The sequence below is a fragment of the Pseudochaenichthys georgianus genome, chromosome 3 (assembly GCF_902827115.2).
Source record: "Pseudochaenichthys georgianus chromosome 3, fPseGeo1.2, whole genome shotgun sequence".
Taxonomy (NCBI): domain Eukaryota; kingdom Metazoa; phylum Chordata; class Actinopteri; order Perciformes; family Channichthyidae; genus Pseudochaenichthys; species Pseudochaenichthys georgianus.
This window is the reverse complement of record NC_047505.1, coordinates 47,038,389-47,053,421: the sequence shown is the minus strand read 5'-3', so window position 1 is coordinate 47,053,421 and position 15,033 is coordinate 47,038,389. Positions and strand designations below refer to the sequence as shown.

The following is a 15,033-nucleotide window of genomic DNA, read 5'->3' as shown; positions in this document are numbered from 1 at the left end:
CCGGAAGTATTCCCCTCACCGTCAAATGATTACACAGTGATATCTGCATTACTCATCCACTAAAAAACATCAGTTTACTCTTGTTAATTACACAATATTGATTGGTTTAAATTGTGTACAATGCTTTTGTGTTTTTAACCTTTGATTCAGAGAAACAAATAGTTTTTTCGGAGTTTAGACACTACACTACCCAGAATCCCCAGCTATCGTTTGGGACTACAACATCCACCTTGCTTTACAAACCCGGTGATTAGTCATCAAGCCCTGTGATTGGATGTTGGAGTGGCAGTGCGACAAGGCTACGCTGAGCGTCGAACAGCTCTATGAAATGGAATGGAACCACGGCAGACTATCCAAAACTAGAATTGGACGGGTCCAGCCCCCGGCTCCAGCCCCCGGGTCCAGCCCCCGGGTCCAGCCCCCGGCTCCAGCCCCCCCCCAGAACTACACATGCTGGCTATTGTGTGTTTCGCAACATGTTCTATGGCACGTCTCTTTATAACACGTTTTCGTATTTCCCACAATTAGAAGTTGCCAGTATTAAACTGTGTACACCCTGGAGGTTTAGGGGATACCAAACACAGTGATGTTATCAAATTTAAAACATATAATTAATAAATGGGTGAATTAATATACCCACATGCCAGCTAAGGTCAGAAGAGCTTTATTTAACAGCTGGTCTTATGTCTGTGACCCCTCCTGTTGTTCATTGATAAGCCTGAAACATGCACTTGTCAAGGTTCAGATGCACATTTAGCAAATATGGCAGTAGCCATCGATCATCTTAAGATAAGATACTTTATTGATCCCAAGTTGGGAAATGTTTTTGTTACAGCAGCATACTACTTTGTTCTACTCCACTACAATTCAGAGGTTAACCTGGTATTTTTACTCCACTACATTTATTTTAGTTACTTTCCAGATTCTGATTAATGATGTGAAATATAAACAACCCTTAAATCAGACTTTAGTTACACCTGAGTCAAATTCAGGGAAGGTGATTGTCAATTGCCAAAATAAACTATGCAATATATTAGACGTTAAGTACTTTGTCAGACTTCATATTTATCTGTGGATAACCCCAACGTTTTTTTCTTATTCAAAATAAGACCTTAACTTAAAGTAATCTTTAATGTTTAAATAAAGCCTTATTAGTTTGTCTGTTTTGCACCTCCTCCTGTTAATATCTTAGAACATCCTGCACTAAACTGTTTTATTGTAGAGATCACTACAGTATCTTCTTAATATTTTCTATTCTATATTTCTATCATTCCTTCTACTTTCCCCCAATTTTGTATGTAGGCTACTCTTAATATTTAAATGTTTTCAATAAATAAAACGTATTCAACAACAAAATTCAATAACGTGCTTTAACCACTAGGCGGTGCGGGTTAAAAAACCAGTGGTGTAGTTAATAAAACATAATAATATCAAACATAATACGACTATTAACTTTATTGTGAAATTAAAACAGAACGGTAAAGGAAAATACAGTTGGATGAAATATAAAAGTCAGCCGAATTAGTGTTGATACTGCTAGGAGACGTATTGTGTGAAAATAAATGGAAGATGTTGTTTAATTACTAATATATTTATGGTCCACGTCACGTATTCAGTTTTGGCGGCATTACTTACAGTTTGTCAAAAGGTCTTTTGATCAGGGCTCTATAAATAAATATCTACGGCAGATATGTAATATGTAATGCAGCCGAACCGTGTATTACAATGCCGTTATGTGATAACTTTCAAAGAGAAAAGCAAGAACACTCGGAATAAAGTATTATTTTATTTTCAAAAAAAGTTTTTCCGATTTCATATCGCATAAACACCATATCCCGACATGCATTGCGGCTAAAACAATCGATGTTTTAGCCTATCAAAACCTCTGACAAAAGAAAGGTGTCTCTCAGAATCGAAAGAGAAAAACCTATGGGAAAAACACAAAAGCATTGTACACAATTTAAACCAATAAATGTCATATAATTAACAAGGATAAACTGATGTTTTTTTAGTGGATGAGTAGTGCAGATATCACTGTTAAATCATTTGATCATTGGTTTTATTATGAAAACGGCGAGACCGGAAATACTGTTTTCAACCCGTAACTTTACATGGAAGCTTGCCGCATATACACGTTCTCCTGACGAAACCTCAAATCATCTTCGTAATATCTATCAAACTATAGATCCTACATATATCGACTGGACGTGGATTCTAAAAGTACAATATACACTTCTCGCTAGAAATCTAATCATAACGCGTTTTAATGGCCAAACTATCCTACAATTTAGGATTTTACAGAGAGGGTTATTTGTGAATAATCGACCATCTGTAACTTTTGCATTCAACGGGAGCACAAGAGGGCGAACACTTTAAAACGTAAATATAGGACGTATTAAGCGCTTGAACAAACGACATAGTCGTAATAAGGGCTTAAACAATCGACCCATTTGGTCGTAAGAGTTGGAGGACTTGTTGTTTTAAACAGTCAACATTCAAAAAAAGTGTTCACAGTGAACATGCAGTGTACTAAGGGCAGTATCCAAACTGAGACACAGCAATACTCGATAAGGGCAGTCTGAACTCACTTCATGCTTCCGTACATTAAACGTTTTTAATCTTGCAATTTCATCATGAGGTCTATCTTCACTGAAAGCCTGTCAAAACGGTTTAGAAAGGCTCTAAATATCCAGGCTTTACATTCCTCTGCTGCATCGCCACAACCTCACCTTGACCTTTGTACAACTCTCACCCAGACTATTACTCCTTTCACCGCCGCAAAACGGGTATCACCGTTCATTGCAGCCGTGCATGTTTCTCCATCTCATTTTTCAATAAATCCACTGAACGCAACCTGGAGGTCCCACGAGACCCAAACAAATCAATAGGAAAACATACTCTCAAATCAACCGTATCAACCTAACTGAGATAGAGAATGCTGTTATTTAATCTGATCCAATACGCTAACAAACATAATAGACACAGACAGACACGCCCTTACTCTGGTACAGTAAGAGTACTGTAAACTCAACACAAAGCCTACAAATGGTAATGGCTGCTAATGCTTAATAGTAAGCAGTAAGGATACAATGGGACAATGTATGCAGTATATCCAGATTGGCTTCTAGTTGTTCTTTTCAAGTACACTGGGCTTTTCATTTTAGTCTTTGGAGACATAGCCTACATATGTGCAAACGTGTCAACACTATGAGAAGCTGTCATATTTAGTTTTTCTATTTGTGTCAGGATTCTCATGTTTTGTCACGTTTGTAGTTTTGTATGTCTGGTTATGGGTATTTTCCTCCTTGTATATTGTCTGGTCCTTTTCCCTGTGTTTTTCCTCCCGTCGTTAGTTTCCCTGGTGTGTCTAGTTGTCTGATTGTTTTCACCTGTCACTCCTTGTGTGTCTCCTGTGCTCATCAGTGTTGGCCCCACCCCTGATTGTTCCCACCTGTGTCTAGTTACCCTGTGTTTAAATTCCCCTGTCTCCCAGTGTTCAATGTCGGTTCGTCTTGTGATTTGGCTTGTCCTCGGTGAGTGTTCTGTTCTGCCTGTGTATATATATATATATATATATATATATATATATATATAGCCTTGAAATAAAGGAATTCTTTTCACTTTAATCTGCATTTGGGTCCTACCTGCTTCCTTCGCTCCACCGTAACATTACGAACCGACCCAAAGATGGACCCAGCGGATTCAGCTTTTTTGATGCCACAGGCGGCTGCTAAGAGAAGGAGGCGCAAAGCCAAGCTCGCAGCCATGCCTCAATGCTCCAGTACCGGCCCACGCAGCTTTGCGTCCATACTGGATTACCTGGCTTACACAGCCAGGGTCCAGGCTTCCGCTCCGGACCTTACAGCCAGGTTTCCGGCCCCAGCTGCCACAGTCCCCTCTCCAGTTTCCTCTCCAGTTTCCTCTGGAGTCCCCTCTGGAGTCCCCTCTCGAGTTCCCTCCTCTAGTCCCTCCTTTAGTCCCTCCTTTAGTCCCTCCTTTAGTCCCTGCTCTAGTCCCTCCTCTCGTCCCTCCTCTAGGTCCCCTCTCTAGTCCCTCCTCGAGTCCCCTCTCCAGTTCCCTCCTCTAGTCCCTGCTCTAGTCCCTGCTCTAGTCCCTCCTTTAGTCCCTGCTCTAGTCCCTCCTTTAGTCCCTCCTTTAGTCCCTCCTCTCGTCCCTCTTCTCGTCCCTCCTCTAGTTCCCCTCGCGAGTCCCCTCTCGAGTTCCCTTCTCTAGTTCCCCTCTCGAGTCTCCTCTCGAGTCCCCTCTCGAGTCCCCTCTCGAGTTCCCCCTTGGTTCCCCTCTCGAGTCTCCTCTCGAGTCTCCTATCGAGTCCCCTCTCGAGTTCCCCCTTGGTTCCCCTCTCGAGTCTCCTCTCGAGTCTCCTCTCGGGTCCCTACTCCGGGTCCTGTCCCGTTGGGGGCTCCGTCGACTACTCCTCTGCCGGAGGTCCTGCCAATCGTATGTCTGTCCCGTTGGAGGCCCCGCCGACTACTCTCCTGCCGGGGGTCCTGCCAACCCTTTGTCCTGTCCCGTTGGAGGTCCCGCCGTCTACTCTCCTGCCGGGGGTCCTGCCAGCTCCATGTCCTGTCCTGTTGGAGGTCCCGCCGTCCACTCCCCTGCCGGGGGGCCTGCCAGCTCCTTCTCCTTTCTCGTTGGAGGTCCCGCCGTCTACTCCCCTGCCGGGGGTCCTGCCAACCCTATGTCCTGTCCCGTTGGAGGTCCCGCAGACTACTCTTCTGCCGGGGGTCCTGCCAACCCTGTGTCCTGTGTCGTTGGAGGTCCCGCCGTCTACTCCCCTGCCGGGGGTCCTGCCAACCCTATATCCTGTGCCGTTGGAGGTTCTACCGGGGGCCCTGCCAGCCCCATGTCCATCACCTGTCTCGCCGGGGTTCCTGCCAACTCCTGGTCCACTTCCGTGGGGGATCCTGCCGAAGCCTGTCCGACCGGCTCCGGTTTCTGTCCGGCCGACACCGGGTCCTGCCCGGTCTCCGGAGCTGTCCCATCAGCGCTTTCCTGCCCGACCTCCGGTTCCTGCCCGGCCTCCGGAGCTGTCCGGTCTTCGCCCTCGAGCCCGGCCCTCTGAGAGCCGGAGTCTTCACCCTCAATCCCGGTCCCCTGAGAGCCACGGCCTTCACCCTCGATCCCTGGCCCCTGAGAGTCACGGCCTTCGCCCTCGAGCCCGGCCCCCTGACTTTCCCGGCCGCGGTGGCCTTCGCCCCTCCATAACCCCCACCTTGGACTCTGTCTTGCCCCCGGGCCGTCTGCCCGAGTCCACCTTCTCGGCTTCTACCTTACCCCCGGGCCGTCCGCCCGAGACCCGTTCCTGGTCCTCTGCCTTGCCCCCGGGTCGTCCGCCCGAATCCCCCTTTTTGGACTCTGCCTTACCCCCGGGCCGTCCGCCCGAGACCCCTTCCTGGTCCTCTGCCTTGCCCCCGGGCCGTCCACCCGAGACCCCTTCCTGGTCCTCTGCCGTGCCCCTGGGCGGTCAGTTCAGTCCCGTCCTCCAGACCCCCTCCACCCACCCTGCTTGAGGTTTTGGACTTTTGTGGAGTTTTTTTTTTTTTTTTTTTTAGGGACGTCTGGAATCCGTCCCTTGAGGGGGGGGGTTCTGTCAGGATTCTCATGTTTTGTCACGTTTGTAGTTTTGTATGTCTGGTTATGGGTATTTTCCTCCTTGTATATTGTCTGGTCCTTTTCCCTGTGTTTTTCCTCCCGTCGTTAGTTTCCCTGGTGTGTCTAGTTGTCTGATTGTTTTCACCTGTCACTCCTTGTGTGTCTCCTGTGCTCATCAGTGTTGGCCCCACCCCTGATTGTTCCCACCTGTGTTTAAATTCCCCTGTCTCCCAGTGTTCAATGTCGGTTCGTCTTGTGATTTGGCTTGTCCTCGGTGAGTGTGCTGTTCTGCCTGTGTATGTATGTGTGTGTATATATATATATAGCCTTGAAATAAAGGAATTCTTTTCACTTTAATCTGCATTTGGGTCCTACCTGCTTCCTTCGCTCCACCGTAACAATTTGCACTAATGGAGGACATTAAAAGGGCTATGAGTAACTGTAGCAAGGAAGTAAGAGACTGGTAAATGATTGCAATAGGCAACACATTGCACAAATCCATGTAGTCATCAATTTGCCTAAAGTGTACTTTCCTTTAACGATATCACAGCTTTATGTGCACATCAGTGACTACATCTGCTCTACTTTCCTTTGGTATATTGTCTGCAAAAAATAACTGAAGTTGTAACTTGTCTTTTCTGAGGATCTATTTTTGCCACTGTCTAGGTAAGTGTCTTCTGGGAAACAGAACTGGAGTAATAAAAGGCTGTTGAAAAAGTGGAGAGGGGATGGAGGGATTCGCCCGACGGTTGCAAAGGGATTGAACTGATTGACAGAAACTGCAGGACAGTTGACCCCCCCCCCCCCTCTCTTTGATAGTGTTGACAACGTGGTTCCAAAGGGGAACAATGGGGGATTATTAGATCCTTAAGTGCAAAAGTTCTCATGTGCGACACCTTGTTGGCCATCTCTCCAGGAAAAAGTGGAAGACTTCAAACAGATGTGTCCTCTGGGCTCCGAATCACAAGATAATTAAAAGGCTCTTGACGAGCAGAGGGCTGCGTTGTGATATTGCGCCGCATCATCTGTCTAGAACTCTGCACAATGCTGCTGCATTGATAGAATCCACTCAAAAGGGCCTTATGCAAACAGTTAAGAAAATAAATGATCACCTGGTTTTCATCACGCACAGAACGAGGACCCATTGTGTGAGAAAGGTATCATTTTGTCAATGAAGCACTGGAATATTCTATTATCTTCAAAAGGGGCAATAAGCATTGTATGACTTTAATCTCAATCTCTATTTACGACCAAGGGCATGCGGCATCAAAAGGTCTCCGCATAGTAAGATACAGCAGCATTCAAACAACAAAGTCACATTTTCAAGACGGTGACAAGTAGCAAAGCAGATATGCAAAAGAAGCATCCGGAGAGGAGCAGGATGAGGGGCAGTAACAGTCCTTTCAAACCCCCATAGATATGTTATGGTCAGCATGCTCAAGGGCTACACAATCTTTCTAATTTAAAATACTTCTTATAATTGATTCTGTTGGACTACTTGTCTCTGTTTTTCCAGTTGAGGATGTCACTCTCTGGTGACCACATCTGCACACTGGGAGTCGCTTGTTCAGAGTGGAAGAAGGCTGTTCAGTTTTGGATCTGGAAATGAGGCTGTAGATTGGATTATGATGCCATTTTTAATCCATCTTTTCCCCTTGCAAGATATTGCTCCTCCCTTGCTTCTTAGCGTTATACAACACTTGACAAGAGGAGATTTTGCTCAATTCGGATGCAGTGATGACTATGTGATTCCTTGTGACACTCTAATTTGAGATTATAGGGCCAGGCTTTGATGCAGACATGGGAAAAAAAACTTTTAGTCACAGAGACCCTTCTCTTCTGCGGACCCATTAAAAGGTCCCCCTCATCTCCTGGTGTGCTTTAATTATAGCCATCTTGTCCTGTCTCTGATCCTGATTTTGGCGGAATTAGGCATCCAACTATCATGTTATCCTGAGTTCATTACAAATAAAATACTAACTCATCTCAACACGCCGTCTTAACTCAATTACATGGTGTACTTCTGTTCTGAGTAAATGGGCTTCCAATATAATTTGAAGCAGACCAATACTGATGAAATGGTTGATGTTCCTTCACTTATTAACCTTTAATCCATTGGTGATTCAAAGTGAGTCACAGATAAAGAATCATCATTCCATACACAATTAGCCGAAGCACAGGTTCAAAGCTTTTCCTCTGCTGATTGACACATCTGTGGTTTTAATTGTAGTGTTGAGTGATTATGTAATCATAGCTCTGAGTGATTGAAGAACAAGCAAACTGATCTCAGACCAGCACAATGTTTAATTACGGTGAGATATAGTATCTACCCTCAGCCCCCGAACAAGTGGGTGGCTAACCTCATTTTTTAGAGCACTTCTGTCTCATTGCATTTGCATTTATCTATTTATTTTGGACACTCTCACAGAGAGAGAGAGAGAGTCACGTGTCCATCTATTTCACTAGTATATCACCTCTGTTTCAGCATCTTGCTCAAAACTGATGACTGGTGCCAAATCTCTGACCTTTCAGTTTCAGGACAGTCTCCCCAAGCCCCAAATCACCCTTCCTCATGACATTTAACACAGGGAGTAAGAGAGCAGAGGGGGTCAGTGGAAACACAACCAGCTGGGAGGAGCAAAACACAAATGGCAAACTGTCTAATCCATGTCTCACTTCCTGACGATGACCTGTCTTAATCAGTGTAGTGTGATAGTACATCTGTAAATAGTTCCCAGATAACAGTATGCTTAAGAACGGTTTGGCGTGAGCAGACACTAGATTTCGAAATGCAAAATCACAATCACCACTGGCAACACTTTAACAACAGTGTTGGCCACCTGGGTCAAATTCTGAGGTCCATCTGAATCAAAGATCTAAGGTGGCTTACATTTTATACAAAATAGCATTTTCTTCTCAAATGCACAAGAAAAACTACATCATGACATCTGACGGAGGAATCAGCCATTAATATAACATTCTTAATAACACATCGAGATATCAGAAAGACACTGCAGGTCTTTCTTTACTGAACTGGCAGAAGAATCTCTTTTTTATTCTAAGTCTTGGGGTTTTTCTCTGACGCCGAGTGTGTAAGCAACTCACACTCAAAACTCACATTTCTCTCAAAGTCAGATATCTTGTTATTCACACAGTGGTGTACATTTAGTTATAACATGCCATTACGCCATCCTAGCCAATCAAACACCAGACTAGACAACATTCAATGTCACAGACAAGGAGACATACAGTACAGTAAGTGGAACGGTGACAGTCTTGCTCAATATCATTTTACAGCAACACAGATGTCTCAACATGATTTACATGAGAGGTGCATGAACTAAATGCGAAGGCTGACACAGCTTGAAATGAAAGTGTTTCACCTGAATTATTAAACCAGAGCAAATTAGTTCAATTCAAACAAAAATAAGCTCCATTACCTATACAATACGAAATAGATGTATTTTTTCAAACCTAATTTAATTCGATAGATTAAAGGAAGTGAGTGAGCACTTTTTATTCAAATCATATTATATGAGGCCCATCTAATAAGATTGTATACTCACTTGTGTAATAGTATATGTAAACTTTGTAGTTCAAGCTACAATCATATGTTTGGCAAGGTGTGCACAAACAGCTCACTAGAACTAAAGTAATCTTCTGAGATCACTTTAATCAAACAAAATGAATTTCACCAATTGTTTAAAAGCATATTGTAATCATTCTTAAAGCCAAAACAAGGGCTTCGCTGTTAAGAGACTCCATGTGGCCATAAATCAAATGTATATGGCCAATAACAAACTCAAGGGCACATACAGCAGAGAGGAATCTGTGAAGAGGACATGTGGACTTTCAGTTGGCAACAATGCAGACTTACAATGTGTTGTTCTTTCCAAAACTGCTCAAAACTTTAACAATTACTCATAATTAAGGCTAAACGGATATATATTATAATACAATGCATAAGAAGAAGAATAAAATCAAGGTAAGCCTGAGAAAACAATGTTAAGTGGAGGCCTAGATATAATCAATGATGAATAATGTCTCCTGTGCACAAGCTTCCTCAAATAAATAAGAAACCACTAACGGGCTTCAATTATGCATCCATTTGGAGCATCTGCCCAGATAGGTAAATTGGCCTAATAAGAAAAGGTTGTGTTTTCTGTGTGTTGTTCTTTAACACAACACATTGTATACAGGCCTCCTGAATAATAGGACCATATCCTGAAGCTAATGTAATTTGTTTACTGCCTATGAATATCCTTATTAAATTGTAAGTATATTTAAATAGCAGTAAAGCAAATGAATTATAAATATGGCTTTGGTCAAATGTCATATTTTAAAATAAATGGGGTAAATAAGTAATGAAAGTGCCATGAAGCTGAATAAAACAATGAATAGGCTGCTCTGCCTTTATAAAATATATACACTGTGAGAAAAATACTTTGAGTGGGAAAGACAATGATTTTACGTGATGCTTCAATTTAAACCTTGTGTTGTTTGGGGAGTGTATTGCTTTACCTGAAATCACTGTATGGGTGAATTATCCAAAATCCGGCGGATTTAACCCGCTCTTGTTCTCGTTCCACCGCCTTCTCACTTCCAAACATCCTCAGGGAGAACTTGTTGACCCCTGGTTGAAGCATTGCCCCTAACTGTCTGTGCATGAACCCTGCTTGAAATAATCTCTCGTCGTCCGGCAGAATTTGATCAATGCCATCCAACTTTATAAACCCTGACTGCTGTTCTGGTGGATCTTTTTGCGTACCACCACCGCCACCGCCGCCGCCACCGCCACCGCTGGCCCCTTGCGCGCCTTGATCCGGCGGCCCATCACCGATGGCTCCGGGCGGGCTCTCCTCGCTCGGGGTGACATCCCCCTCGGTGATGAGGCGCCTCTCCTCCGCCGAGTCAGAGTCGTGCACATGGCGACTTGTGATGGAAGAGAGGCTGCCTCGAAATCTCCGACAATCTCCATTTGAGCTGGTCTTCATCGGTCTCCCTATGTCCGTCTCCATGATCACAGTCTCCCCACTTTTGGTCTCCCCGATGCCTTTGCAGCTTCCTCCAGAGGTCGGCGACGGTGACAGCAGAGGCTTCATCCTGAGACTCTTCCTCCGGGTGTCCTTGTCTGCGTCTTCTCCTTCCCCCATTATAGATGCTTTTTGTCCAATGTGCTGTGGCAAACTATAGAGCCTTTTACGCATGGAGGAGTGCAGCCTTTCCATTATGACATTGAGACTAAGTGGAGAAAATGAAATAAATCCAGATTGTTAGGCTGTATAGTAACGGTTGTTTCCACCAGCCTCCGCGATCTGTTTGTGAGAGCGTTAAGTCTGGAGCTAATCTGTATCCCTGAAAGCCTGCTACACATGACATGGACCGCCGTGGCTCTACTGAAACAGATAAGGGACACACTTTATCATAATAAGACTACCAGACAGTTTGCATATGTCCTCACGCACAACCCGGGTGGTCCGCTTGGCCACTGCGTCCTCGATCTTTGTGCCGTTCCGACATTGTGCGCAAAAGTGGAAAAAACTGCTTGAAAGTCACCTTAGCGTGACATGTGAGGGACGTGCAGACGGACGGTGATATGGAGACGAGGGAAAGGTCATGCACGACGAAGGATGCTCTTTTCACCAGACATCTTTCTCCAGCTGACATCAAACAACGCGACACAATCATGCAAAATACAGTAGAGCATTCCAGGGACCGCTGACATCACTGATCCATAGTCATGGTGCGTTTTGGCAAATTGTGAATATTCATGATGCTGATCTATTGGGTTGCCATAGGAGCGAGAACTGCAAATAAGCTCAGCCCACCTTGTTTAAAGGGGAATGCTCTTCCCATTCTTAAAACGCTCTCTTAAGTTAAGGCTGTAGTCAGTGCAAAGCCATTGTTCAGCCATGCTGTGGACTTCACTTGGAAGTAGCCCGTTTTCCCAGCACTATTTTCAGTCTGATTCACTGCGTAAATTGCGCACACAAATACAGTTGGAGCTGGAATATGCTCAATTTGGCAAAAGGTGTTTTATCGACTGGCTCCCATACAGAACTGCCAAGTCCCTTTTCAAATGGCAATGTATATCAAAGCTACATGTATACATATAAATGTTATTTTATTAACCCATTGAGTATCTTTAACATTTCTTTAACATTTAACAACAAAATATATAAAGTAATATATTCAGACATTTTAAATATTGTTCTTCTCAACAAACACAAAACTATTCAATGATATATCCTGCAAATATTTAGTTTGTTAGATTTCCCTGAAAGTACGACTTAAATAACGCCATATTTTACCCAATTGTGTAATATAAACATAAATTCATTGTAATGGCCATCATTTGCCTTGCAAAAAATTACATATATTGTAGAAAAACATTTAAATTAGAAAGATGAGTCTCTGGTAAAAAATGATAATATATACAATTATTATAAAAGGTATATGAATTAATGTTTATTTATATAGCCCAATATCACAAATGTTACATTTGTCTCAGTGGACTTCACAGTTTGCACAGAATATCACAATACGACACCCTCTGTCCTTAGACCCTCACATCGTACAAGGAAAAACTTCCAGAGAAAACCCACATGGGGAACATGGGAGAAACCTCAGGGAGAGCAACAGAGGAGGGATCCCTCTCCCAGGACGGACAGACGTGCAATAGATGCCGTGTGTAAATCGAAGAGATAATTCATTTACAACATAGACCAAATCCATGAGGATGTCAACAATCCTGTGGGAGCCATCAGGGAAGTAGTATGATGAGAGTCAGGCAGGACCACAGTGACAGGTTCAGCCACGACTCGAAGTCCAGGACTCAGATCAGGACTCACTCAGGTTCAGCCACGACTCAGGATCCCAGCGTAGACACCAAAAAGAAATTTGGGGGAAGCTGGGTTATTCGGAACATGAGAGTACACCTGAGGATCCTAAGGATTTTCAAAATATGTGTTATGTGTTCAAGAAGGAAGGTGGACATGATGTTTCATTAACGCCATACTATCTATAAGATTCTTAAAACATTTAAAATACCCAACTTCTGTATTATACAAAGCAATTTTGAAAAGCAACATATTATCATATTTAATATCAGGGATTATCACAACTTTACTTTGCTCAGTTGTTTTGAAATTCTTTGAGAGCCATCATCCCTTTTCTTACCATCTTCTGTCTTATGTCTTACCTGTGCTGAGTCTCTTGTTAGTCATATTAGCAGCTGGACATTGAAAGAAAAATAAATTACAGAGTGGGGATCAGCTTGGATGTTTACAAGCAAACTATTGTGAGCCAGACAAGGTAGACATCTAATAGAGCTGATTTAACTGCTGAAACTTTATTGCCGAAATAATAATAATCTTTATTCAAACAGCATAACAAGGTGCTTTAATTATCAGGAACAACACCATTTGCGGACTGTTTTGACATAGAATCAGTCAATTACAACAATACGAATGTAGGATATATAATACCTGAATCATAAGGACAGATAGGAATCCTCGTATCTCACCTTCTTGCCATGTATCAAGGCTGTGTCCAGTCTAGCCTGGGCCATTTGCTGCTTGTCATCCCTTTTCTCTCTCCAACATATCACTATCCAATAAAGCAGAGAAGCCAAAAAATAGCTTGAAATAACAAACAAGAAATATATATATATCAATGTTCGACAACAAAACTGATTTGAGGCAATTTTATAAACCGTGTCACCTTGTGAACAGTCGAGCAAATGTACCACTCACTTAGTCTTGGTCATAATACAAATATAAGTCTACGGGAAAAGCAGAAAAGCTACAGAGTATCAATCCCAAATAAGATTGTTTGTACATACAATCTTGATGTGCTTCTTTTTATATGTAATCATATGTTTTCATTGGACACTTTCCCCGTTGGCCAACTTTGGAGTCACAAAGCAATACATGTGGATCTAAGCATAGCAGTAGGCCTATGGCTATGACCTACTGACCAGTGGTGGGAAGTAACTAAGTATATTTACTGAGTACTTTTTTGACATATTTGTACTTTCATTTCCATTTAAAGCTACTTTATACTTTTACCCTGCTACATTTCAGTGGCAAGAATTGTACTCATTACTCCACTAAATTTGTATAACACTCAGCTATTTACTTTATATAATTGTGTCCACATTGACAAATGACAAGTACTTTCACTTCTGATACTTGAAGTACATTTAGCAGTTAATACTTATTCAATTATATTATTCTAAAATAGGTCATTTTAATGTAATACTAGTAATTTTGCACTTTAACTTAATTTTGAAATCAGGACTTTTACTTAGCTGAGTATTTTAAGATCATAGTATTTGTACTTCTACTCAAGGAGAGGATCTGAGTACTTCTTACTTACTAACATATGTATATATATATATATGTATATATATATATATATATATACATATATATATATATATATATATATATATGATATGGTGGTGAAAGAACATCCAAGCAGAGGTGGAAAAAGTACTTAAAGTAAAGTATTCATTATGCAGATTGGCCCATTGCAGAATCATTTAAATCATATGTTTTGATTATAAATGTTGATGCATTAGTGTTATCAAAGCTGGTAAATGTAGTTTATTATATTTCACATCATTAATCCAAATATGCTAAGTAACTATAGGTATTCAATATTCAATTCGTGTAGTGGAGTAAAAGTAGGCTACTGTCTGTGGTGACCACCTATTAATACACTGGGTTACATAATTCATACATGGAACTACAGTTGGGGGTATTGTTCCCACACGGACATGTTATGTGTTTGCTATATATTGTGTGCCCGGCTTCTCGCTCTTCTTCCCGGACTGCAACCGGACAACATGACCTCAGCTGCTCTCAAATAAAGTTCCCTTTTGCACCTTCATTGCACCGCCTCTGACTCCCTATCTCTCGGCACTACACTGGTGACCCTGGCAACGTCTCGAGAAGTTTCCGGGACGGACCCGAACACTGCAAAAGAAACTCAAGTTTTTTTCTCGAAATGCTGGGGAATTTTGGAATCGTCCGTGGCTGGCTCACCTGCGACCCCGCCCTCCTCGGCCCCTGTGATGCTTCCTCCACGGACGCGAGGATTTTTTTTGCCATGTTTGAATTCTCGGGGGGCTTGTGTGATGACCACCTATTAATACACTGGGTTACATAATTCATACTAGTGATGGGAATTCCGGCTCTTCTTGGTGAGCCGGATCATTTGGCTCGGCTCACCAAGAAGAGCCGGCTCATTCGGCTCCCAAACGGCTCTTCAGTTTACCACATATTATACCTTTTAATTAAATCAAATGTAGCCCTGTTTTGACTAATGATTTATATGTGTACAGTGTACACGTATATCACTTAAATTATTCAATACATCCTTTGTACTGAAGTATTCAAAAGTAAAAATTACATG

General features: G+C 42.6%; 1 protein-coding gene across 1 annotated transcript in view; it reads right to left on the bottom strand.

Annotated features, from left to right (window-relative positions):
• hcn4 (hyperpolarization activated cyclic nucleotide-gated potassium channel 4) overlaps positions 1 to 10,841 on the bottom strand; it is a 93,824-nt gene extending 82,983 nt beyond the window's left edge. Inside the window, exon 1 of the mRNA XM_034112451.1 lies at positions 10,135 to 10,841. Within this exon, the coding sequence (XP_033968342.1) occupies positions 10,135 to 10,841 (707 nt within the window). The remainder of the gene's footprint in view (positions 1 to 10,134) is intronic.
• Positions 10,842 to 15,033: the final 4,192 nt, after the last annotated feature.